Source organism: Genypterus blacodes, unplaced genomic scaffold, assembly GCF_046128005.1.
Source record: "Genypterus blacodes isolate CSIRO-AG114 ecotype Tasmania unplaced genomic scaffold, CSIRO-AGI_Gbla_v1 ptg000030l_1, whole genome shotgun sequence".
Taxonomy (NCBI): domain Eukaryota; kingdom Metazoa; phylum Chordata; class Actinopteri; order Ophidiiformes; family Ophidiidae; genus Genypterus; species Genypterus blacodes.
Window position 1 is genome coordinate 4,150,833 of NW_027466843.1, and position 24,340 is coordinate 4,175,172.

Consider the following 24,340-nt stretch of genomic DNA (forward strand, 5'->3'; position numbering starts at 1 on the left):
GTGTACTCACATAAATTTGATTAAAACAAGATAGACAGAGTGAAACAAGGTCTTCAAAATGCTGACACTGCATTTCAGTATACATTCAATGGGTGAGGAGTATAAAAATATATTGTTTTGCTTTCATAAGAGTTTAAGCAGCAAATATGTTGATATTCCTATCCCAGGTATCGCCAGCAGTGTGTGTTTTCACTCTGTTTGCACCAAGAGCTTTGCACTCGCAAAACTGTGAAATATTTAGGCGCAGCAAGATAAAAGAATCCAGTAATCAGGTTTCGATTTGTTTAAACGGGCTGTGTTGTTTACTGCCATTTTGATTTGATTCATTTTTACAGCGTTTACTCCACCTGACAGAATGAGCTCTGTCACTTCAAAGCTCTTTCATTCCTCTGGTAGCTCATCCTGTAAGAGCAGCAGTGCAGATGCAGATGGAGCCGAAGTAAAAAAAAAAAGGAAAAAAATCAATGAAATCTTAAGAAATAAAATTTGCTGCAGTTTTCCAAACACAATCATCAAGGCTGTGACAAATATACTGAATGTTTTTGTCAATGCACCATGAGAAGTGTATCCTGAGTTGTACAGACATGTGTGTGCGTGTGTGTGTGTGTGTGTGTGTGTGTGTGCAGTGAGATCCCAAAAAACTTAATATAATATAAAATATATATAAAATATAAAATATATGAAATATATGTACAATAAATGAAAAAAATATATAATTAAAAAATAATAATGAAAAAGCAAAATAAATAAACAAAGAAAAGAAGCAAAAAAAATACTAACGCAAATAAATAGAAACATCTAAAACTGAAATACAGTATAACAATATAAATTCCTTGTCTGGGTTTTGGATACTAAAGCAATGACATCACGTGCACAGAGCAGATTACCACTGGTGAATGACTCCCACCCGGGCCCCTCCAGGACCTCAGCCCACAGTTTGAGCACCTTTTTCTTATATGTGTCAGTGTGTGTGTGTGTGCGTGTGCGTGTACGTGCACACGCACACACACACAAGCTTCAAGCTCACCTCCAGCCGAGGAGGGCATAGTGACCGCAGAGTGGGCGGAGCCTCGCGGGAGTGAAGACACCGAAGCCATCATAAAGTTACAGTCAGTGCAGAGAGAGAGAGAGAGAGGAAGAGAGACACACACACACACACATAGAGAGAGACAGAGAGGGAAGGAGCGCTTTACCACACACGCGCACCGCCGGAACCGCGCGTCGTAGAGGAAAACTGGTGAAATATGAGGATTTTATTTTGCTGTGCGGGAAGAATCATCAGAACCGAGCTGACACGCGCCAAGACCTCCTGCTTCCAAAGTGCCTTCATCCCCCTCACACACTCCGAGCAGCGACACAACCAGAGACTCACAGGTAAACAGCACTTTACAGGAATCACACACCTACACATCTTAAAGACAGAAACCAAGATGGAAAGTACTGGAAAGATCACCAGTCACAAAGTGTAAAGATGAATAACTGCGAGCTATGCATTTGTTTTAAAATAACAGAGTAATTTCATGGTAAAGAAAAACAGAAATAAGTGGTTAAAATGTCAATAAATGTCTTATAAGTCTTATAAAGAGGCCATGGTAGTTGTTAATACAGCGTAACCTTTCATACAGTCTTAATACCTCTAGGCTGTGGTGTAAATGTTGTTTGCTGCAGTGTAAAGTATGCTCAATCCGGTTTGAGTTCAATGTAAGTGTCAGATTTAATCCAGTAACATGACAGTAACAACAGGATTTAATCGTTATTTTGTGATTGGTGCAGAGGTTCAAGAGGCTGGTTTAAGGTCTGGGAGGTCAAATTCAAGGTGAAGCAGGTTAATGTACACAGACAAACACATTTCTATATTTAATATTCTGACCGACAGTGATTATTGGTTTCATTTTTACTTCTTTGTTAGTTAAAAAATAGGCGCCTGGAATCTTAAACAATGTTTGTATTTTATGTTAGAGCGGAGTCAATTTTTCATGCTTTTCAGGAATATTCAATATACAAAAAAATCTTTTACAATTATAGGACATTCACACACTCATTCTATAGTAAATTGAAGCTGAAGGAAGGAGGAGGAAGATTATAATCAAGAAACAAAATCCTCATAAAGTGTGAAGTTATGTCAAATCTAACATGACAAGATTAAATAGTAAGTTTATAAGTATGAAATATAAGTATTACATGAATCTATTAAGACGCAAGACTGTGGTTTGAGGTGTTTAGGGTCAATCGTTAGGAAAGGTTTACATGTTGGGAATCTAAGTGTGAAGGCTGATCCAAATTTCAACTCATTTTAAGCACATAAGTTATTTATTTTGATAATAAATCACATTTACTGTCAGGTCATGTTCATCTCTTTGTGAAGGAGACAAACATGGTGGATCTTTACTGTTATCTCTGAGGTCCACTGAAGATTAGAAACATTATGAAACAAAGTACAAATATTAATTCCTTAATGTCGTGTTTGGGTATATTTATTACCAAACATATTTATACTTGAAGATCAGGTGTTTTCGTCACAAAATAGAATAGAAGTTGCACAATAAATCCACACTAAATATAAATGGCGGATGATGGCAACACCAAAAACTTCAAATATCAGTCAAATGGGAGTAATATAGATTTATGTTTGTGTGTGATTTTCCATCAGGATAAAAAAAAAACTTTCACAAAAAGCTGCTGTATCTATTCTAATACAAATTGTTCGGATTACTGAATTTTGTGCTGTCAGGCATGAATCAGCGTCTTACCGACAGACACTCCTAGATCACTGAGGACGTTAAGCTGTCAACCATATCTAAACAATCACTGTGCTACAGTAACGCACACAGGAAAGGCTCATAGAAGCTGAAAAAGGCAAATAAAGTTTTCTTACTCTAAACTCGGCAGGTATCTACTATCTAAGTCTAAGTCCGTTGAATTCTTGCCCTTCATCATTGCAGGCCACAGATGTGTTTATGTATTACAGGTTTGCAGTCAGACTTGGTTCATTCTAAACCTTCTTTGCGTGTGTTTGATGTCTTTGCAGTAATGACAGGGATGTTCCCATACCTGGCCTTTGACTGAAGCCCAGAATGTTTAGATTTACATTGAAACGCAGGTTAGAAATTCATCTTCATAAACTCTTATACCGGCTCCACCCATCTTGTACTCTCAGCAAAAACAACATAGAATTACTTGTAAATGCCATTTGACCCAAACCAGTTTGTTTAGAGTGTCCACAGACAGACAGACGGTGTTAACGTTTTTACTGTGCTTTTATGTCTGAGATGAGATGAGTGGGAGCCTCAGGGAGGACAGACTGACGGTTACGTAAACTGGACTCATTTGGACAAATGGACAGATAAATATATTGGCAGTTTAAGGGTTAGGTGAGGCTAAACAAACATAACATAATACAGCGTTGTGGGTGAAGTAAACGCATCCATTACACAAATAGAAATGTCAAACCACATACTGTATTTAAAAGAGAAAAAAGTAAACATTCTGCCTTTATACTTTTAGGTCTGTTTAGTTGAAGAAGGAAGGAAAGGGAGAAAGCCAAAGAGAAGGAAGGAAGGAAAGGAAGAAAGAAAAGGAGAATAGGAAAATAAAATTTGTAGATCATTCGATTTTTTCTGATCTTATCTCCTGCCGGCTAATTACATGTGTCAGATACATGAAGTGGAGTACAAAGTACCTCCTGAAATGTATTTGGTAAAATGTCGCTGAAAAGTTCAAACACTGTAAAATACAAATCCTATTTATCTCATCTCTTTTTTTTATACGATCACCAGAAGGAAAGTTTGTTTCTCCCTCTCGGTGCCTCTTCAGTGGCAGACTTGTAAAAGCAGGGGCTGTGCTGGGTCTTGGTCGGGCAGGTTTTATGACCACAGCTCTGTATCCATCCTCTGTACCTGCACCTCCTCCTCTTCCTCCTCCTCCTCCTCCTCCTCCTCCTCCTCCCTGGCTGCCGGCCCCTGGGGGCCCCATGCGTGCCAGCTGTTTCCCTCAGGAGCTCTGAGTGCGACCAGCACTGTTGTGAATGGTGGAGGATGCCGCTGTCTTCATTTGTTTATGGTTAGTCACAGAGTGGCCATGTTGGAAGGGGGGGGGGGGGGGGCGGGGGGCGCAGCATAGAGGAGCCACTCCACTGTGCGTCTGAGTCGCATTCCCAAAAAATTACAGAGCAGGAGCTCTTGGCTCCAGGCCGACATGAAATAAATCAGCTTGACCTTTAACACCAGACCTTTCATTAGGGAATTCCAAACTAATTGTTTTACGATTTCATTGCAACAAGAAAGCATCTAAGAGTGACTGAAACTCAGAGAAACAAGCGAGTATAATGCATCACGCGTAATCGCCTCGCTGTGCTCATATTGACTCAACAAATTGAGCTCTAGTGAGGGGATCCTTCAGTGTCAGACTGAGAGACACCGTCTGTACGCCTGCTAAACAAGAGTTCATGGATCCACGGCCACACAGCAAAGATACTCTCTGGATCCGTTTGTCTTGTTATTACCTTCAAACTCATGTCTGTAAACTGCACATGGATGAGATCATTGCTCCATTGTTTTGCTCATTTTCTCAAAAAGGTTAAGTTCAGTTTCCGATTGTATCCAAAATGAGTGATTTTACAGATGGATAAGGATCATCTAGTGTTGAACAGGCCGCCCCTGGTTTCTCGGAACAGACAGTGAGGAGGAACAATGCAGAAAAATGCAAGCAAATCTGCTAATTATGAGCTATACAGTTCCTCAAACTAAATCATTTAAACCACTGTTTGCTCTGCACACGCTTTCTAGAGCTCAACTTCCACTTGGATTTATCGACGCTGCTCAACTCTTTCAAACAAACCGCATAAGCTAACTCTTAAAAGAAAACTAAAGCTGAACTGAGCAGCTTTAGTTTTCGGTTCCCTTTCAGTTTTTCGATTCTGTCTGAAATTCTTTTAAGATTCAGATTAAAAAAAAAATACTCCTATGGTCTAATGAGGAGGTGACGGGATTAAAGAAACTTCAGTACTTCAGTTCTATGAATCTCCACTCAAAACTATTTATGGATTTGTAATATCTCTAGAGTCAATAAAAGGATATTGCCACTGAAATGTTGGATGATCTGATTCAAAATCAAACCTTAGAATCACCTTAGAATTTGTACTAAGAAGTCACAGATGAACCAAAGAGTAGCTTTTCATTTTTATTTTTTTGTAATTTAAAAGTACTGAGTAATGTCTGTACAAATCAGTATTAGTGCAGTTACATCATGACATCACCTATGACTTTCTTCAGCAAAATGAAATTATCCACAAAAAGATTGTTAAGGAATTGATGGATCCAATTGAAGTCTTGGTATTGAGAGTAAATGTCTTTTGTGTCATTTTCTTTTGTAACATTTAATTTTTAGAAAGCTAAAAGGACATTTTCCTCCAATCTCCATCGATCATCGTACAGGATGCCTGCCAACACTGCAGCTTGCCCTCTTGTTTCAGCGTGACCTCACACAGTTTGCTATCCCAGATATGGTATCACACCCAAAGATCAGAAGAAGAAGAAGATAGATAGATAGATACCAGCCACTAAAGCTTCAGACTACTTTACTGTTTCCTGCTGTAAAGATAATTGTAGATGTTCGAGGATGGGGGTGTGGTGGCAACATTGCGAGTCAACAGATTGTTTGGGGCCTGGACATGTTTGGAGCCAAACACAAGTTGTGCAGGCTGGTAGCTTCTTGTCATAAAATTTCCACAGACTTCGTTGAATTTTAACAAGCTCAGTGTCACCTGTGGATGTGGACGCTCCTCCTCCTCCTCCTCCTCCTCCCGTGTGGGATGTCTGCATAACTCTGTGGAGGAGTTGGTGAAATGTGTATGTGGAGTGTGTGTTGTGGACAGGAAGCTGTTTCCGAGCGTGCGCCCATAATTATGCACACACAAAGTAATTGTTCTCTCGTCATTGTTTGACTCCCATTCTCAGGCCTCTGAATGCCATCAATCTGCAACTGTTGATGCTTTCTGCCGCCAGTGTGTAAGAGGCGGGGCGTTTTTACGGGCCTCCTTTTGTAACTTGCCTGGAGGGCTGTTGTTGTAAATCATGTGTGATTCATAAAAAACTGGTTCTCCTGTCTGCCAGGTTTCATCTCCACAAACCTCAGAGACGTACAAATAGACTTTGGCCTGCAGCCATACCTCCCTGGATCCTCTTCCTTTAGCAAACTGCTCTCCTGTCAACACTCCCCTTCTCTTTTCTCCCTCCCCACATCTCACCGCTCTCATCTCCCCCCCGCCGCCGCCTCTGCCTCTGCCTCTGCCTCTGCACAGGGCCCATGATGTTGTTTTCTTTGCGCTTGTCTTCGACTGTCCTCCATGGGAAGTACCTGGCAGCAGATGCATGTGGCAGGTTTCTGCCTGGACACGTCTCTCTCCCCCTCTCTTGTGTCTCCACGGACATGCAGCGTGAGAACTGCTGTAGCCATAGCGACCAAGGAGGTGTGCTTGAGGTCGGTTATTTAAATGTAGTAGACAGAAGGATTTAGGCTCCAATGTTTGCACATCTGAGGTTCACAAAACTTGAGCTCAGCAGGAGTTAGGGACCTTCAAAGCCTCGTGCATTGGAAAAAAAATGACCTCAAGACCTCTCATCGTCAAAACCTGCTCACAATCACAAGTGTAGAGTTTTGTGCTTTGGAGTACAGCGTTGGTTTATGTGTTGCCATCTGGCCAGGACTCTCATGAAAAAGGGATTTTGATCGGAGTAGTTTCATGTTTAGTTAAGGATCCTGAACGTGTGTCTGTAACAGAAACTCTATGATACTCATGAGGACTGAAAACATATATACTCCTATTGAGTAAATATTTCCAGGTACATGCGCTTTACTGAAGAGATCTTCTCAAAAGTTGAGAGATTTGAAAATATTTATTTTGTTTCTTTCTCTACAGGTTTTTAATGCATCACCATCCCACTATGTGGTAATCCTCTCAGCATTGCCCAACAGCTAAAGAACATCACTCATCATCAGTCTTGGCACCTGTAACAGCTGCTGTCATGGCCCACCCGTATGAGCCTTGGTTACGGACGGCTCCACCTGGTGGCAACTCAGAAGACATGAATATCCCCTCCTGGTGGGACCTCCACACTGGTCCAGGGAGCTGGATGGACCTGCAGACAGGTCAGGGTGTGGGGCTGCCCTCTGTGAGTGCAGGGAGCTCCATGGGGCTGCAGTCCTCTTTAGGGCCTTATGGCTCTGACCCTCAGCTGTGCTCTCTGGTTCCTCCTCAACACACTCAAGCCTCACACTCGCCCCACCTCTTCTCACAGGACGGCTTCAAGATGGAGCCACTGGCCCCTGAAATGCTGCAGCAGGAGCCGTTCTCCCTGGAGGAGCCGCAGGAGAGCACTGTCTCCGTCCGGCCAAAGCCTCAGCGACGCTCCTCGTCCAGAAGTGCGGGCCAGGCTGTTTGCCGCTGCCCTAACTGTGTCCATGCAGAACAGCTGGGCCAGAGCACTGATGACAGCAGGAGGAAGCACATGCACAACTGTCACATCCCCGGCTGTGGCAAAGCCTATGCCAAGACGTCCCACCTGAAGGCTCACCTACGGTGGCACAGCGGCGACCGGCCCTTTGTCTGCAACTGGCTCTTCTGTGGCAAGAGATTCACCCGCTCTGATGAACTGCAGCGCCACCTACAGACCCACACTGGTGCAAAGAAGTTCAGCTGTGCCTTGTGTCCTAGAGTGTTCATGCGCAATGACCACCTTGCCAAGCACATGCGCACGCACGAGTCACCCCCAGGACACGGGGAGGAGAGGGTCAATGGAGACGGGAGGATGGATAAAGGCTTTGACCCACCAACGCCTCCTCAGTCATCCTCTCATGTATCTCCATCAGAAAGCACTGAGCCTCCACTCAAGCTCAAATGTGAGACAGACCCCTCAGTCTCCAGTGTAGCAGGGCAGTCGGGCTAAAGGCAGAAGGCGTTTTCTCCATTCGGGCTTCTCTATATGACACAGAGGTCTCATAGTTTAACAATAGAATAGAGAATAGAGGAGAGTTATGATCAAGCTGTTACTGATGAATGCTGGAGGAAACACAAAGTGACTCCTGTGTGTTTGACAGTTGGGCTTGAGTCAAAACTTCAGCAATAATCCAAATGTCATATCACGTAGAAAATAAACACAGGGATTCTGTCCTGAATCAGAGGAGAAAACATTCCACTGTGACCGCAGACAGTCAAAGGTGGCTGGAGCCACAGAACGTCAGCGGAACTTCCAGTGCTGCTAGGGCGACGACTACTACCAGCAGACTAAGAGAATGGAATGAGTTAATCTGAAGGTGGCTTGTTAAATTGTTTACAATGAAACCATGTGACGAAACCTGTTACTGGAAGGCTTGGGGAACGTCTCCAACATTTAATTTACTTTCACTCAACTGTTGAACTGGTTTCCAAGGCAGTATGCTTTCGATGAAAGAAACAGGATGGAGGATATTTTCTCAGTTTCAGACGTTTGTGATCCTAACTTGAGTGTGTATCCTACTGTGCAAGTTGTGACAAAACACTGGAATATAAACAGTACATTTTGTACTTTTATTAACGATCACAGCCACTTTGTATTGTTGTTATTACGTCCCGAATACTGGGGTTTGGCACTGTATATTTATGCATAGGAGCAGAAAGTGGAACAGGCAGTAAAGCTGTGCTGTGTCAGATGAGAGCCAATGTGATGCTGACAGATTTAATGTGTGTTGTTGTGAATTTATGATACATGAGCAGCGGCCATTTTCTTAGGTACACGTCCCTGTTAATGGAAGCGGCTCACTCAGACGGTAGATACTCGTCTGTGGTGTGATCACCACCAAACACGCAAACAGCAACTTCAAGGATTTTCAGTTCACTCCGGTGTCTTCAGATTAAGTAAAGTATGATTTGAAATTGCAATAACACTCAACTGCAAAAAAGGAAACTAGAGAAACCAAACTAAACTAAAGGTTTTCCTCTAAAAAATATGCTGTAACAAATATAATATTTTTCTGGATCTGAATCTATTTTTTAACGATACATCAAAACTGTTTGCACGCTACTCATTCAACATCCTACAGTATCAGATTAGTGTGTGTTGGACATTTCTAGCCCTTACTCATTACTGTGCCCCCTCTACAAGCATATGCAGTATTTTAGGCCATCAGATGAAAGTCGATAGTAAGATAGATAAGTAAGCATGATCCTGAGCACCCATGCTTAAAATAATGCTGGTGACCACTGCTGTCAGGTGAGACCAAGAAGGTGAACACAGAGGTCGACGTTGAACCTGGTTTTGTTTGAACATGCTAGATGCAGGTTCACTATTAGGCATTTTAGCCTGGTGTCAATACTGAAGAAGGACAGGAAATGTCTCTTCATCTCATCACAAAGACAGTAAAGTCTGACAGATTAATGCCTAATCAAACAACTGTAGCACGAGATGAAATGGGCCACAGAGGACAATGAAACAAGGACTTAGAGCCCATAGAAATACTTTCAGCACCTTGTTGAACGCCTTAAACAATTCAAGTTAGTGCAGAAGTTTTTCCTTCCTGTACAATCTTGGCGTACACAGAAAAGTGACGGTTTACAGTACAGTTCCAAAATACGAGCTACGTGTCCATTTGCATGTCAGATCAAGTTTAGGTTGAATTCATCAAAGAAGAATGTGTATAGGGCATATCTCTCAACACATTTTATTAACAGATACTTGGTGTGTCTGACGTTCCAGGTTTCCATGTTTCACTCTGAGACAAACGACTCAAGTCTCATAAAGCGCCTTGTTAAAACATGACAACCGTTGTGTGTGTCCTTTTCCAGTGATGTAATGGGGCGGCATGGCTGCTGTTCAAGCACAGACGGCACATGAAATGAATTTGAAAGCAACCAAACTATTTTCCCTCTGTAGACATGCAGGATACAGTCGGTCGCAACAGTTTAGGTTGTTTATTTTGGATAATTAAACCATTTTCATAATCAAAATCATGATATGATCGGTAGTTCTATAGAAAGCTATATGAGCAGTTTTAAGTTTCTTTACAACACTATTAGGGTGTGTTTGTGTGTGTGTGTAACTCATCAGAGACATTAGGCTGAGATTTCTATATATTAGAGAGTTTACATTATTGGAGGCTCACAATTGCTGTATTTATGTATAGAAGATAAAAAAAAATGGGAGAAAATGCTACTAAAACAGTACTTTGTTGTGTATTGACTATTATTTTATGGTTTATTATTATAGATATGCTTATAATGTTTTCTTTAATGTTGGTCAGTAGAAAATGATTTTAAAATTTGCTGTAGTAAAATGTAGCTGTGGAAACTGTTATAAAATATGTTTTGAAATGTTAATAAATTATGGTGTAATAATTTGCCTTTAATGTAATAACATACTTTATTAGAATAAAAATCCATATTCTGTGTCCACGTCAAGGCTTCATTTACAGAAACACACATGTAACATCATGAGAACATAAGGGTTAAATAATGCTCATTCTGTGCCTTTAATACAAACATTTTTTTAATCATTGGTATTTGAATTATTATAGTACGACAACATGTTGTGGACCCACTACAATATGAAAATATAGGTCGTTGAATTTATGTTTTCTTGTGTTTCCATCCCTTTTTTGCTATTTCTGAGTGCGCTACCTAGACATACCGAGAGATGGCGGTGGCGAGCTACCAAGCTGTGCCCATTTAAAACGTTGCTGTAGTAAAATGTAGCTGTGGAAACTTTAATAAAATATGTTTTGAAATGTTAATAAATGATTTTGTAATAATTTGCATTTAATGTTATAACATTATGAAATGTGAAATCCATATTCTGTGTACACGTTCACACATTTACAGAAACTGTATGGAAGTATAATTAACATTTGCCATGCTTGTCTTCACAAACTTTAAGCTTTTCAGTCCCTTCCGTTTTAAAAACCAAACAGTTTTTGCCTGTAGTTTCTTATACTCAAGCAATCTGGCAGAATAAAGTTGACTTGACTAAATTACATGTGTAAGAAGAGTAAATGAATGGATTTCAAGAGCATGTGATTGTTACTTTGGATAAGAGCGTCGGTCAGGTAAATGCAAGCCGCACCGCTACCTCCCCCTGCAGGATGAAGAGTCTCACTAAAAGGGAATTAAACACCGAGAGCACCGATACATAAACTACCCATCTATCACTATCTATCTATTTCAGTTTTTATTTTTTATTTTTTATTTTTTGTTCTTAGCTGCGGTGAAAACCAAACTGTTACATGAATGTGGTTTCAATTGCACACGAATATGTGGAATTAAAGCGAATACGTAAGTGATGTAAAAGTATTATATTGTACTACATGTGATATTATCCATGATACACATCACTACAACTTATCAATACTTCGTTTGGATGGATACAAATGACAGGAGCGAGGAAACACAATTGTGCTCACGAATTCGTTCAGAAAAATTATATATAATCCATTACCTCACACAATCCGTAACAATACTTATTATATGTATTATATTACTACACCTCTCACTATTATTACTTTTATAATTATTGGCAGGAGTCGTAGTTGTTGTGGCAGTAGTCGCTTCTCCTCGCTGATTGGGTCAAACTTATACCACATGACTCTTGCGACCACTGCTTACGTCACTTTGATCAGCCGGCGGTTATTTAAGTTGACGTTCCTCTCCCTGTCAAGTCCTGCGCCGGATCTGAGCCTTTATCACCTGTATTGATAACGTATACTCTTGTTTTCACTTCCTGTTGTTTACAGTCGCTTGCTGTAGTTCAGTGACAAACATGAACACGTTCATGGGCACATTAGAGCGCCAGTGGATCAGTTTGACCCCCAGGCAGCCTTGGATAACAGCTGATACACTCTCCAAGGTAAACTAACAACACATGTGTTTGTCGGGAACACACACCTGGCCTGTTGTTGCATCGAATTTGCTGCTGTTTTGATGTATTTTTATTTCAGTTCAGTTGAGTTATGAACCATTTCGCCTGGCGTGTTTGTTTATGTCTTTATATTGCATTTATTTGTACACTTAAACGTTACGTCATTCCTTTTTCTGGTTAGAAAACCACTCAGGCTTTAACTCAATGGAACCCTTAGGGTGGCCTCAAAGTACACAGTATTTATTGATAAAATATTTTTCAGAGTGATGCTTTCAGTTCCACCTGTTGTGCTTTTCTGACTTTATCAACTGACTCACAAGAGAAATGCTGACGAAATGCAATTTACAGCTGATTTTAGGTTTTACTTCACAGTACTGAACTCTTAATCTGAGTCCATGTCCCACCTCCCCACAGGTTCAGATGTCAACTCTTCCTCCAAAGCCTGTCATCCCCTCTAAGACACCTTTCAAAGTGGATCTGATTGGTGGGAAGCGTTACTCATGGTGCACCTGTGGACACAGCAAGAACCAGGTAAGACCCCTGACTTCATCTCACCCCATCTCCCTCTCCTCTGACCACTTATCACATCCATCTATGTTTCAGCCTTTCTGCGATGGAGCTCACAAGCTGAAGGCCCCAGGCATGTTCCCGCTCCGGTTTGTCCCAGAGAAAGACACAACGGTTTGGCTCTGTGGATGCAAATATACCAACAACCCGCCGTACTGTGACGGCACGCACAAGCAGGACTTCATCGTTTTTGCCCCGCTACATGCAGGAGCTGACTGAGGATCCTAACAGCTGACACATCTCCTGGAGGTGCTTTGTGAGACCTTTTAGCCTGCAAAGAGGGCCAGCACAGGCACGTCCAAGAAGATTACACAACGTGGACACAGCAGCGCTCCAAAATGAATCATTGCACATGACTAAATGTTCTTAATCAGTCAGTCAGTGTTTTTGACTGGTGCTAAACAGAAGGGAGGTTAGAGTGAACATCACACTCCTGATTTCAGGCATCACAGCTCTCTGGATTTTAAATAGGAGACAATATTGCGTCCACTTCCTCACCAAAACCCTGCAGGTTGTGTTGCCACGCTTCTCTCCGAGCTCAGACGTTTTGATACTTGAAACTTGCACTTTGTCCAATAAATCCAAACTGTCATGGCTATAAAGATGTGTTCCATTCTCAGTACACCTCAGCATGCTTTACAACACAGATCTGCAAACTTCTGGAAATCAGAACAGTACACTTGGGTCAGAAAAACCTAGTTAAGTAAACATTTTATTGACCTAAAACATGCACATATGGCTGATAAAAAAGTATCATTGTATGTTCAAAATAAACAAAAGGAATGTTGAAAATGTATGGAAATACAACATACACGGCCAAATATTCAAATCCCTTTTGAGTTCCTGTACTGCCATGTGAAAGGTACATGTTCTGCTCACACACATGTAGTGCTCCGAGTTTTCTGAGTAGAAACATTTCTCCCATTTGCGATGAACCTATCGGTTTGATGTGGATTGTGTGATGTGGTGAAAGTGCATGAATGATGTAATGCGATGTATCCTCAATGAGGTGTGTACCTGATGAGCGTTTGTTTACACGGGACACATACAGCAGTTATTACATGACTGTCCAAAGGCTTTTCTCTCTTCTTTTTCCTCTTTTTTTTTTTTTTACATCCAACATCTGCAGTGAAACGTTTTCACTGCGATGCCATTCAGTTTTCAGTCTCGTATCAAAGCCAGATCAGTGTTGGTGAACTATGGAAATTAAACAGACCCACTGCATATACAATACAAAACGATTACAATATCTTGTATAAAAGATAGTTTATACATATGTATGCACACATGCTCACATTTGATACATACTGTACAGTCTGTATGTGTGCACTGTTCTAGTCTAATACAAATACACGCACACACGCGCACGCACGCACACACACACGTACCCACACACACACACGCACGTGTCTATTTGGCTGGACTCTTCAGTCTTTCCCAGTGAAAGCTGAGAACAGTAATGTGCCTCTGCTCTCCCTAAGAAGAGGGCTTTAGCTTGTCTTATCTTTTTGCTCTGAAGAGAAGGGGGCAATTCAAACACTGTCCTCCCTGCGGCCTTGTGCCCACGTTAGGTCGTAGGAGGCAAACCACTTTTGTCGCCTCCCCTCGCCTCCTCTTTGCTGCCGCCGGAACTCGTGCCGTTGACAGTCACCTTCCGAACGTTCCCGCCTGGTTTGGAGGCCAGGGAGTGTCGCTGAGTGTTGTTGGGCACAGTGGTACCGTTGGCGCTTTGGACGGCGGGGGACAGGCTGTGGGACGACGCGGGGCTGGACTGCGAGGAGGCTCTGGGAGGCTGGGAGGCGACGGCGGGACTGTGGACTTTGTCACTTTGGGAGTCGCTCTCTGATGTGGGGCTGGTGTTGACGCCGTCAGAGTGACCCTGGGCGGCAGACTGGGACGGCCTCCTGCGCTTCCGGGTGGGTTTGACCAGGTACTGCAGGGGGATGGGTCCAGTCTACAGAGAGGGGGGGACACATCATTAGGATCAGATGATGTCATCAGAAGCATTGAATTGTGTAAATTTAGTACATTTACATAATCAGTAAATAAGTTAAGTAAATTCCTGTTGCCCCTGCTGGTACGGTAGAATGATGTCAGCCTATGATGTCATCCTATGATGTCATCCTACTAGAAACACTGATGTCATTTGAGTCTCCAGGGTTACATTGTCTTGCCATTTCAACATATCTTAGCTAGCTTTAGTTGGTTGTTGTCGCTCTGTTTTTTATCCTTTTGCCTTAACTCACATGTTCATCACACACCTTTGCTCTCCTCATTGTTTTCGTTCTCTTCTTTTATGTAATTTCTTCCCTTCTGTATGTATAAAATGCTCTTAATTGTCCGATAACTTGGATGCTCCTTGTAATGCCAGATGCTTTCTTCGATAAAAATATTCAGCATAAAAAAAGAAAGCGTTGATTATTGCTCTGACAACGATCCAATGATGATGTCCTAACAGGTGTGTGTGTTAGGAACGAAAACAGGAAACCGGTGCTGCTGGTGAGAGAGGACACAGCTTGAAAAATCAACCTGGCCCGTTTCTGCTCCTTCTCCCAGTTCTCAGTATTTAGAGCAACAGCTGCATCCAGAGAAAGTGCTGCGTTGTTTCACACACCCACTGATATTTAGTTTAACACTGCATTTCAAGATGCTAACGTCCCATTGGCTCTGGCTCCACCATGCCCATTACATCTGATTCAAGGAACTCAAAACTGCTGTTATTGGGTTCCAACTGATTGATGGAGTTGATTCTAAATGAGTGTTATGCATGAAGGACTCCAGTGAAACTTGTCGTTCTAAATTGGAACAGTTTTCACCTCAACGCTCTGTCGAGTTATTGTCATTTATTGATCTGGGTGAAGTTTCATCTGTACTGTGGGTGAAACATAGCAATCATGTTGGATTGGTGTGTGCAGTGACGGCTCATCTCGTCAGACTGAAAGCGTGCTGAGAATGCCGACAGAAACTATTGAAGGCATCAGACCAGTGAATTATGATTTGTGGGCACAGGGAGTAATTATCCTGTGGCACGGTCAAGGTAATACTCCTATTCTTCCAAGTCCAAATAATAATAATAATACAGAGTAGGGGGAAAGCGCCTGAAGTGCCTACATTTGTTCTTCTTATTCTCCTTTGATTCCAGATACAAATTTGATTTGAACACCGTTGCTATCTGATTCCCCACATTACACTGAAGTGGATGTGTTCAGCATAGTTCAGCATTCCATTATGTGAGAATAGTCAATATCTTCATTCGTTTACATATGATGAGCTGGCAATGCACTTGGACAAGCTTGCCTGAAGCTGTACGTGATGCTGTGAGACAGGACTTGGCAGATTTGGCAGATTTGGCACTTCCCTGGTGGTTGTGCCTTGCTACAGTATGTTGACTGCCTCCCCTTCTCCTGATGCAGGCAAGAAAGACTCTGTTGTGCTGCTGAAGAGACTCGCTGAAAAAGGTCAGAGCATCACTAAGCCAGCCGCAGTTTTGTCCAGACAAGGTGAATTACCCCGACACGTGTAACATGACAGACACGGACTGTTGTCTCCTGAGAAAGTAAAAGTGTTTGCTGCTGTTTGCCTCAAACGAAAGAGAAATGTCCAATGCCCAAATGATGCTGGCTGGCTTCCATGCATTGTAACAAGCTGTCACCACTGCCTCCACATAAAGCCTCCCACCTGCATGTCTCTGGGCTAAGTGGCTTTGCTACAGGAGTATCAACTCAAACACAAGGTGGCGCTCACAGACCAGAGCCGCGCAGCAGCTCAGAGTTGTGCTGATCCCCGTGTTCCCTACAACCCAGAGAGCTCAGGTCAGGTTGAGAGAAAACCAGAGAAGACAAACTGACCACAACCACCCCCATGACTGGACTTCAATGGCTAGAAGCTCTCCTGGAAAGACCCATGTCCACAGATACCAGCCTGTCCATCACACAGAGCCATCTTAACATGGACATCTGAACATACAACGCCTTATGTGAATCATCTCACATTTGTAACCATCATATTGAGGTGACTTTGTGTCTTTAAGTCTTTTAATCTTCTGTCAATCACCCCTAGGTGGAAGAGACCATGTCAGGTGCTACTGTCAACACGCACGGCTGTGAAGATGAAAGGAAAACCAGAACGGGTGCACGCCACTCACTGCAGGAGAGCACCGCCTCCTCCAGAGGACGCAATGTCCCAATGATGGGACAAGAGGGAAAGTCACATCCATCACAGGTGCATCTCCACTATCATCCCCATCCCCTTTATCCCCTTTTTGAGTGCCTGCTTTATCTGGTGGTATAAGCTGCATTCTGCTACAAACCTCTTAACTCGCCAAGAACAGTTGGAGCTGTTCCAACTCAGCTTAAGAGTTCTCATATGGCAGACGTCTCAGATACCCAATCGATCTGCATTCACAAGCCAAACTGAGTACGCGTCCACATGACCTGGAACCTGGAATATAGACAGGGTGCTGGCACATCACCAACCAAGCCTTGGGGGAGACGTTCTGAAAAACCGCAAGTTTATCTTACAACCTTTTCAGAGCAAAGGATCCGGGGGACTCTGCGTATTCCAGTTCAGTGTTTAGGCCGCGGCACCTGGAATTTTAAAGATGAAGCTGGCCGGCCATTAGGAAAGTGGACACTTACTCCTCTTATGAAATAAGAGCACTCTATTCTGTGTACAAATGAACTACAATTAACTACTTCAGCGTTGTCCTTGGGATAAATAATCCCAAGGACAACGCTACAGTAGTCAACGTGTCTGATTTTCTGACAGCACTATATTTCAACCATTATGTATGAGATTTTGTAATTTATTTTGTGTATAACTAACATTATTTGTTTTGTATTTGGCCTTGCTTTGCTGTGTTTCATGAACAGGTTGATCTCTGGATCTCTTCAGGTATACATTCTCCTTCCCCCCCTCTAACCTCTCGCCCTCTCTCCTTCCTCCCTCTGTTTGTATTTGTAGCACACACGTCGCACACCATTTGTTCCCCCCCGTGATCACACGTTGCTCCATAAAGAAAGATCACCTGTGCAAGCCGAGATCTGCATCAAACTAATTCTGTGCTGTAGTAGATCCAGGGCTGATACGAGTCTCAGCGTATCTATGGATTCAATCACTCTTGAGAATCCCAGGCAGGGATTTGAGTGCACGTCATGCAGCAGTCACTTTCATTCATAATTGATAACCTCAGTTACCTAATGTACACTAGCCACTCTTTGATAAAAACCTCTTTTACAGCCAGACAAGACAAATGGCCTGGAAACACAACACAATCAGTTACTATATCCATGAGTTTTAATAAATCACCAGGGAAAGCAAAGTGGTTCTGCAGCTCTCTGAGCGCCATTACAAACAGCTGGACAGGTTTTTCATTTTACTTTATTATTCAGATTATTGCTCTGTAATGATTCATTGACACCTTCAGGTTGCGTTTTGGTTAAATTTGGACGGCACTACAAAGAGGATTGTTTAGACACCTGCCAGCCAATCAGAAATGAAATATTTTCTCGTGGTGCAGTAACCTCATTATGTTACTCTCTTGACATAGAGACTCCATCTTGATCTTCACTTTGCCTCATACAGACCATAATCTAGCTCCATAAATCAGCCGCATTGGTTGCCACTCGTGTGAAGAACAGACCTGGGTTGTAAGTCAAAGCTCCATTAGCTTACTATCAACATTCTGTGCTAGCACTTCCTCACCTGACACGTTTCCTCTCATAAACCAATGACAAGACATGAATATTTAGCAAAGGATTGACTACATCTATCCATTATACAGCTTACTCAGTATTTTTGCTTGAGTCTAGCTTTCGTGTTAATGTACCGACTATGGCGTGAAGAATAAAGGAAACAAAAGCTAAATGTGTGAAGGTGAACGAAAGCTGTCACTCACTCGTCTCCACTCGTAGAAATATGCGATATCCATTAGTGTGTAGTAGTCCTTCAGAGGCTCGTCTCCATACAACACCTCCACCTGCAACACAGTCACAACACATATGAGACCGCCAGATAACACACAGCTGACGGTGCACCACTGCTCAGTTTGTATGTTTACACAGAGCGCTCACCTTCTTCATGCTGCAGGGTATCTGCATGATTCAGTGTTTCATGTCTGATTTGTGTTTGCATACATGTGTTAAGTCAACAAGACCCACAATCACAGTACAGTACCATTCCAATCAAAATTCATAATTGTTTATATAATATTTTTCCAACAGTAGATTCACCTCTAAACTGGAAAATACGTGATGTTCTAATAAATCAAACATTTCATTCAATCCTGAGTTAATAATCCTTAATTATATTCTTTGTTATTTCTCCTTGAGGCCGATCGAGACCCTGACAGCTTCCATACTTGAGTATTACCATCTATTGCAAGTAAAATACGAGCCATTTAACATGAACTATGGACAGAATATCCCAATATTAAAGAGGAGTGACAGCGAAATAGCCTGTATGAAAACAAACACACACACACACACTGTGGAGCAGAGGGAAGTCTGGAGACCGGGAGGCCCTCAGCTCTCCCGACTCAGATTACAAACAGGAATAAGTTGACTCCACAATGACTACAGTCCATCTCATTTTGTTTACATCAAGAAGAAATTCACACACACATTCACACAAATTATCAGCTGATCACAAGTGCTTTGATAGAGTTCTATGCATACAAAATGCCTTGGACTTTAAAGAGGACTGTGACCTTGAAGTGCTGTGACTAAATCACGGCTTCACTGACTCACACTGTTTCTAGCAAATAACTCATCACTTGTATATGAGAGATTGAGATCTATATCTTCAAAAATGACTCCATTGAATGGAGTTAACAGTGTTCACTTCCTGGCCACCTGTATTTGGGCCCCAGCTGACCGTTTGGGGCTCTGCTGGTCGTCTCACGTTGCTCTGTGAGCTCACATATCAAATTGCTGATTGCCAGACGTCTTTTATAGCAGAATACCGCTAACTGGAATGCAACCCAATATCACCCACCTTTGTAGTTTAGAGTTCTTTTTTACATGAGAGGTTTAAAGTCCTTCTACTTAAGGCATTTACATTATTTTGTCAGTCCCACAGAGTCAGTAAGGTGACAGTTATTGCTGTGTTAAGGGTGCAGTTGGCTCAGTCGGTGTCTTTGTGGTTTACCCGATAGCTATTGGGAATATCCATCTTGCTTCGGAGGAACTTTGCTAAGTGCATGACGGACATGGCTGCTGGGCACTGCAGGAAACGTTTTCCGTTGGACTGAGAACAGAGAAACGAGACACAAATCCAGGATAAGGACCATAAAGTCATGATAAACAGATAAATGAAGTGATTGATCTCACTTTCCTTTACAAATTGAATCACCTTGTCTCCTTCCATGTCTGAACGTTGTCTCTCATTATTTCTGTGGACACAGAAGAAATATCATCATATCATCATAGTAAACAGAACATGGCAGGATATTCAAATGATGTGATAATGAATAAAACCCTTATTAGAATCAAAGTTCTTCATGAAAAGAACCAAAGAGTGAGACGGTAAACACAAAGCATAAAAGTATAAAATAAGATCAGGCATCAACAAACGGGTGAAAAAATGATTTTGTGCATTTTGTGACAGCAACTCAGAAATATAATCTGGATGCATGGAGTCCTTTGAAGGCGACCCATTGTGTAGATTTGTACGTGCATACAACACATTAAAGGGTTCTACTTTAGAACCTTTGTAATGTTGTAACATGCACATTGATTCACATCTCCGCTGTACTAATGTTTACAAGTCACTGGTATCCATACTTAGAGAGCCGCTCTAACTGGGTTCGTTAAACTGTCTGTGATGCAGTTCTATGGTTCTTCTTTGCATGTATTACATGATTTTCATTCATTTCTGCAGTGAGACAAGCGCAAACGTAGAATTTTCTCTACGGTTATTCTTAAGTAACGAAAACAGCAAAATGTGCCACTCACTTGTTCCTCTCGTAGAACTGTATGGACAGACTGATGATTTCATCCTCTGCTATGTTGAACGTCTCCACCACTTCACCCGGCTCCAGCACGCGATTCTCCGCGTAGAAATCCCGCCTCCGTTTCATCTCATCTAAGATCAGCAGGAGAAAACAACGCTCGCATCATAGAAGACGGCCACAACAATGCAGGCTAACGTGCAGGCCTTCTCTTACCTTTGAACAACCCCGGAACAAGCTTATAAACTATATCTTGTAGAGTTTTGTCCGCTCTAGGATAAAAAAATTAAAAAGTTATAAGGGGTGATGCAATGGTTTGTTCAGAAAATCTCAACAACAACAATCCCATTACGTCTTACCTGATACTGAGCTGTGGGCACGTCTTATGTACCTGAACGTCACATCGAGGACAGAACTTGTTTGTCTCCAGGAAGGCGACAATGCATGTTTTACAAACTATACACAGAGAGGGGATACACACGGGTGAGATGCAGAAAAGGCATCATTTAATCAGATTAAAGGGTTAATTAGCACACCGAGACAACATATAAACCTAAAGTCAATAGTTTTTGTACGTTTAATCACCAGTAAAAACAAACAAACACATAAGCTTCTTCTTCAATTTTCTTTTGAGGACTATTGGTTTGATCACAGAGACATGAAGATGTTGTGTCGACCCCCTACGTGTAACACAACAAGCATCTTCATTTATTGCCCGCCATAAAGTGTAACCACCCATGTGACCTCTTGATTGACCCCTGACTGACCCATCCGTGGGCGCATCCCTACACCAGCATGTTCAGTGTTGATGACACTGTGTCAGAGAGGTTTGGATTCAGCTCTATGGTCATTTTGAAGCAGTGGCTGTTGTTGTTGTTGCACTGAGCTCACATTTTCCACCACATGAGAGAGAGGGACAGAATATTAGAGAGGCCTCTCAGTCTCACACAACACCTGCGCTTACTACCGCTCTGAAACTACAAACTTCAACCGGCCCTTTATTTAAATCTAGGTCAAAATTAAACCTCAAAACATTCACAAAGATAGGATATAGTCCTGGTTAGATTGCATTACCTTTTTCAGTTAGACCTTAAGGGTGCTAATTCAGTTTATGTGAAATATGTTTGATGTATTTAAAGAAGGGAATCGAGATTGCAGAGTTTCATAAAACAAAGATGAAAATGGACTTGCAGTGTGCTGACCCTATCTCAGTGGTGTCCTCACCTCCATACAACAACAACACCACCACATTAGCATAATGGACAGGTGTAAGATCCATGCTATTTTCACACATAGGAACATTAAAATCATGCATGTATGTAAAGGTACAACATATACAAAAGGCACTTACAGGAGTGTAGACATTCTACAATTGTAGTAGCATCAATGAAGTAACCAGCACACAGTGGGCATGTGAGATGTGGATTCAAGTCTGTGATTTTGATCCGGTTAGGCTGCATTTTATCCATCTGGACAGAGCTGCAGAGAACAATATGAGACATTATAAGACACCTGCAGGACCCTATAGGGTGCATAATGCATTTTGTTTTTTTCCCCCCATATGGTCAATGAGGGGCTGCCTCTGTGCTTCACTCAGACAATGTCTGCTAATCGTCCTTGGGGCAGCAAGCTGAAACCACAACAAAGAGATTTGAAGGCCGCCAAAAACAACTCTAATGACATGGTGCAGGGCAGCATTAGCGACTAATAACATGCGGGGACTCAAGGATCTATGGAGCCCATGCAAGCTGTGGTGGTCCACACAGGAGCCCTGCACTGAATCGCCCCTGTGTGGCCTCATCTTGTGCATCAGCTCTGATCCTCAACCAGCGGAGCAACAAAAGAGCGTTTCCATTTCTGCGGAGCGCTCTGGGGCCACCGAGGAGCAGAACCAAGCACGATCAACCAAAACACCAAACCCGAAGGGAGTGCAAAGCCACAGAAAATCACCCTGGTACACAAAGCAGCCATCTTAAATTCACTGACAGGCTGTATGAGGAGGCGAACAAGAGACTCAAAATGTGACACCGTGCACTCTGTGTGCGCCCCAGCAAACAGCGGCGCATCGCTGGATAAAAACCTGATCGCTGATCTTCGTTCCTACCTGATCACACATCAAAGTTCCCCTCTGTTCCCAAACACGATCCAGCTAAATTATTTGCACTTGGACAGAATTTGCAGCAGCAGCGCCAGAAAATGGCTTTTTTTTCAGCACCGTCAGAGGACTGCCCATTTTGGATCACGTGACATTATTTTGTCGCCTTGTTCACGGGGCACGCAGGGTGTCCACGGAGTCTCCACAGGCCCCGGCCTCACTTCTCCCCCCCTCCCTCAAGCTTTTACCATACCTGCAGCTGCACACATCGCGCTTATTGCTGGTTTATCTTTGATGAATTAGTTTCTTTCATGAAGCAGCCCAGGAGGCGGTTCACCCGCGCCCTCTATGTGCCTGAGCCTGAGTCTACAGGACTCCCCAGCATCATGTCCGCCTGCAGGCCCCGCAACTCGGCCTCTATAAATACATCTGCAGCTTCACCCCAAATATGCACGGTGCTGTTCTATTTTTGTGTTACTATCGTTTATTTAAAAGTCAAAAAGAAGACTTAGAAATGGTTAAAATAACAAACAATAGAGCAAATAAATGGATAATAACAGAAACATAAAGAAATATTGTAAGAAATGTATCAATCCAGATCCAAGTTAGAACTATGAATAATTAAAATGATGAGGAAAAAAAAAATTCTTACAATTGTGCCACAATCTGGATTTAAACATGTTGCAATTTTATATACCTGACCTCATTCATGCTGTCAATATGTGGTTACTAGGGGCAACATTCATTGTGTCATTAACAACACATGATGTCATTAACAATTGTGACACGATAGGGTTAGTAAAGTTAGTCAAAATATAAAAATAGTAACATTTGGTACGCATACAGCTGCCAGACAGACACTGCGACGATGCGTTCAACCCCCCGACTATTTAAACAGTTAAATAGTCCATTTTCTATTTTTACACTCAGACCTTGGTGACCTCATAGCTGACCCTGATCTCCACCATTCTGTTTGTCACCTGTTCATCCAGCCCACAGCGCCACTATACACCAGAGCGTAGGGAAACATGTTGTGTAACTGAATAATGGAGAGAACTGAACTTACCAAATACAATAAATGGAGTTTGAAGTGTTCTCTGTAGAATCCTAGCACATGCTTTATGTAATCACAGGTTTATCTATAGGTACACGTCTTATAGAAGCAAGGGGGATGAGTGAGTCTCCCGTAGATTGCAACTTTTTAATGTACAAATAAACATGATGATCCACCTCTAAATGTCCCTTGTTGTAGCACTACTCTGCACGTTGAGTGAGAACGGGCCATTTTAGAGACTCTCATCCCACAACGTTTGTTCAATTCCATTTGGCCAATGCAATATTGATGGTAATCAATAGTAATTGATACTCACAATCTACAGAAAACAGATCTGTAGTTATTCAGCAGGAACATTCAAGCTCCCACACTGTGATGGCCTTAAGGAGAACATCTTATTAATTATACTGTGGTGTTTTAACTCTATATGATTATGGTAGATTGTTTGTGGTCATTTAAAAAAACCTTTGCACATTAAAAAAAAGGGTCCAATTCTGTTTCTTCCAGTTAAGAAAGATTGCCAGAATCAGAAATGTCTCATTATCAGGAACACAATACCTTCACTGTATTCTTGTATTCCTGTGCATGGTGAAGCCCCCACACACAGCAGAGTTGTTACCCCCCTACACTACTACAAGACCCCTAGGATCCTGATATCAGAGACCCAACATCAGCCCCAACATAAGCAGCCTCTGCTGGTCCCAACACTATGTTATGAGTTACCCCCAAACATTAGACAAGCTGACTCTATCTGCACATTTAAGAGACTAAGAACACATTTTCACTCACTTCAC

The 24,340-nt window shown here is 42.3% G+C and overlaps 2 protein-coding genes across 2 annotated transcripts; one reads left to right on the forward strand and one right to left on the reverse strand.

The window, feature by feature from the left end:
* Window positions 1–1,126: 1,126 nt before the first annotated feature.
* sp6 (Sp6 transcription factor) lies at window positions 1,127–10,965 on the forward strand. Its single transcript, XM_076145824.1, has 2 exons — window positions 1,127–1,374; window positions 6,917–10,965. Exon 2 carries the CDS (start codon window positions 7,023–7,025, stop codon window positions 7,941–7,943), a length of 921 nt encoding a protein of 306 aa, XP_076001939.1. The 5' UTR covers window positions 1,127–1,374; window positions 6,917–7,022; the 3' UTR covers window positions 7,944–10,965.
* Window positions 10,966–13,513: 2,548 nt separating this feature from the next.
* Window positions 13,514–22,618, reverse strand: LOC142994791 (polycomb complex protein BMI-1-like). The gene is made up of 9 exons (XM_076145642.1): window positions 22,502–22,618; window positions 21,749–21,876; window positions 20,757–20,853; window positions 20,614–20,669; window positions 20,402–20,531; window positions 19,800–19,839; window positions 19,596–19,694; window positions 18,346–18,426; window positions 13,514–14,403 (listed from the first exon to the last, which is right to left on the reverse strand). The coding sequence occupies exons 2-9, from the start codon at window positions 21,864–21,866 to the stop codon at window positions 14,017–14,019; spliced, it is 1,008 nt and encodes a 335-aa protein (XP_076001757.1). The 5' UTR covers window positions 21,867–21,876; window positions 22,502–22,618; the 3' UTR covers window positions 13,514–14,016.
* Window positions 22,619–24,340: the final 1,722 nt, after the last annotated feature.

Bases quoted from the DNA above. Each gene is read 5' to 3' on its own strand.
- LOC142994791 (XM_076145642.1), bottom strand. From the start codon at position 21,866: ATGGATAAAATGCAGCCTAACCGGATCAAAATCACAGACTTGAATCCA. The intron at 20,670-20,756 runs GTAAGACGTAAT...TTTTTATCCTAG, and splicing joins TGCCCACAGCTCAGTATCAG to AGCGGACAAAACTCTACAAG. The intron at 19,695-19,799 runs GTGATTCAATTT...CTCTGTTCTCAG, and splicing joins CAGACATGGAAGGAGACAAG to TCCAACGGAAAACGTTTCCT.
- sp6 (XM_076145824.1), top strand. From the start codon at position 7,023: ATGGCCCACCCGTATGAGCCTTGGTTACGGACGGCTCCACCTGGTGGC.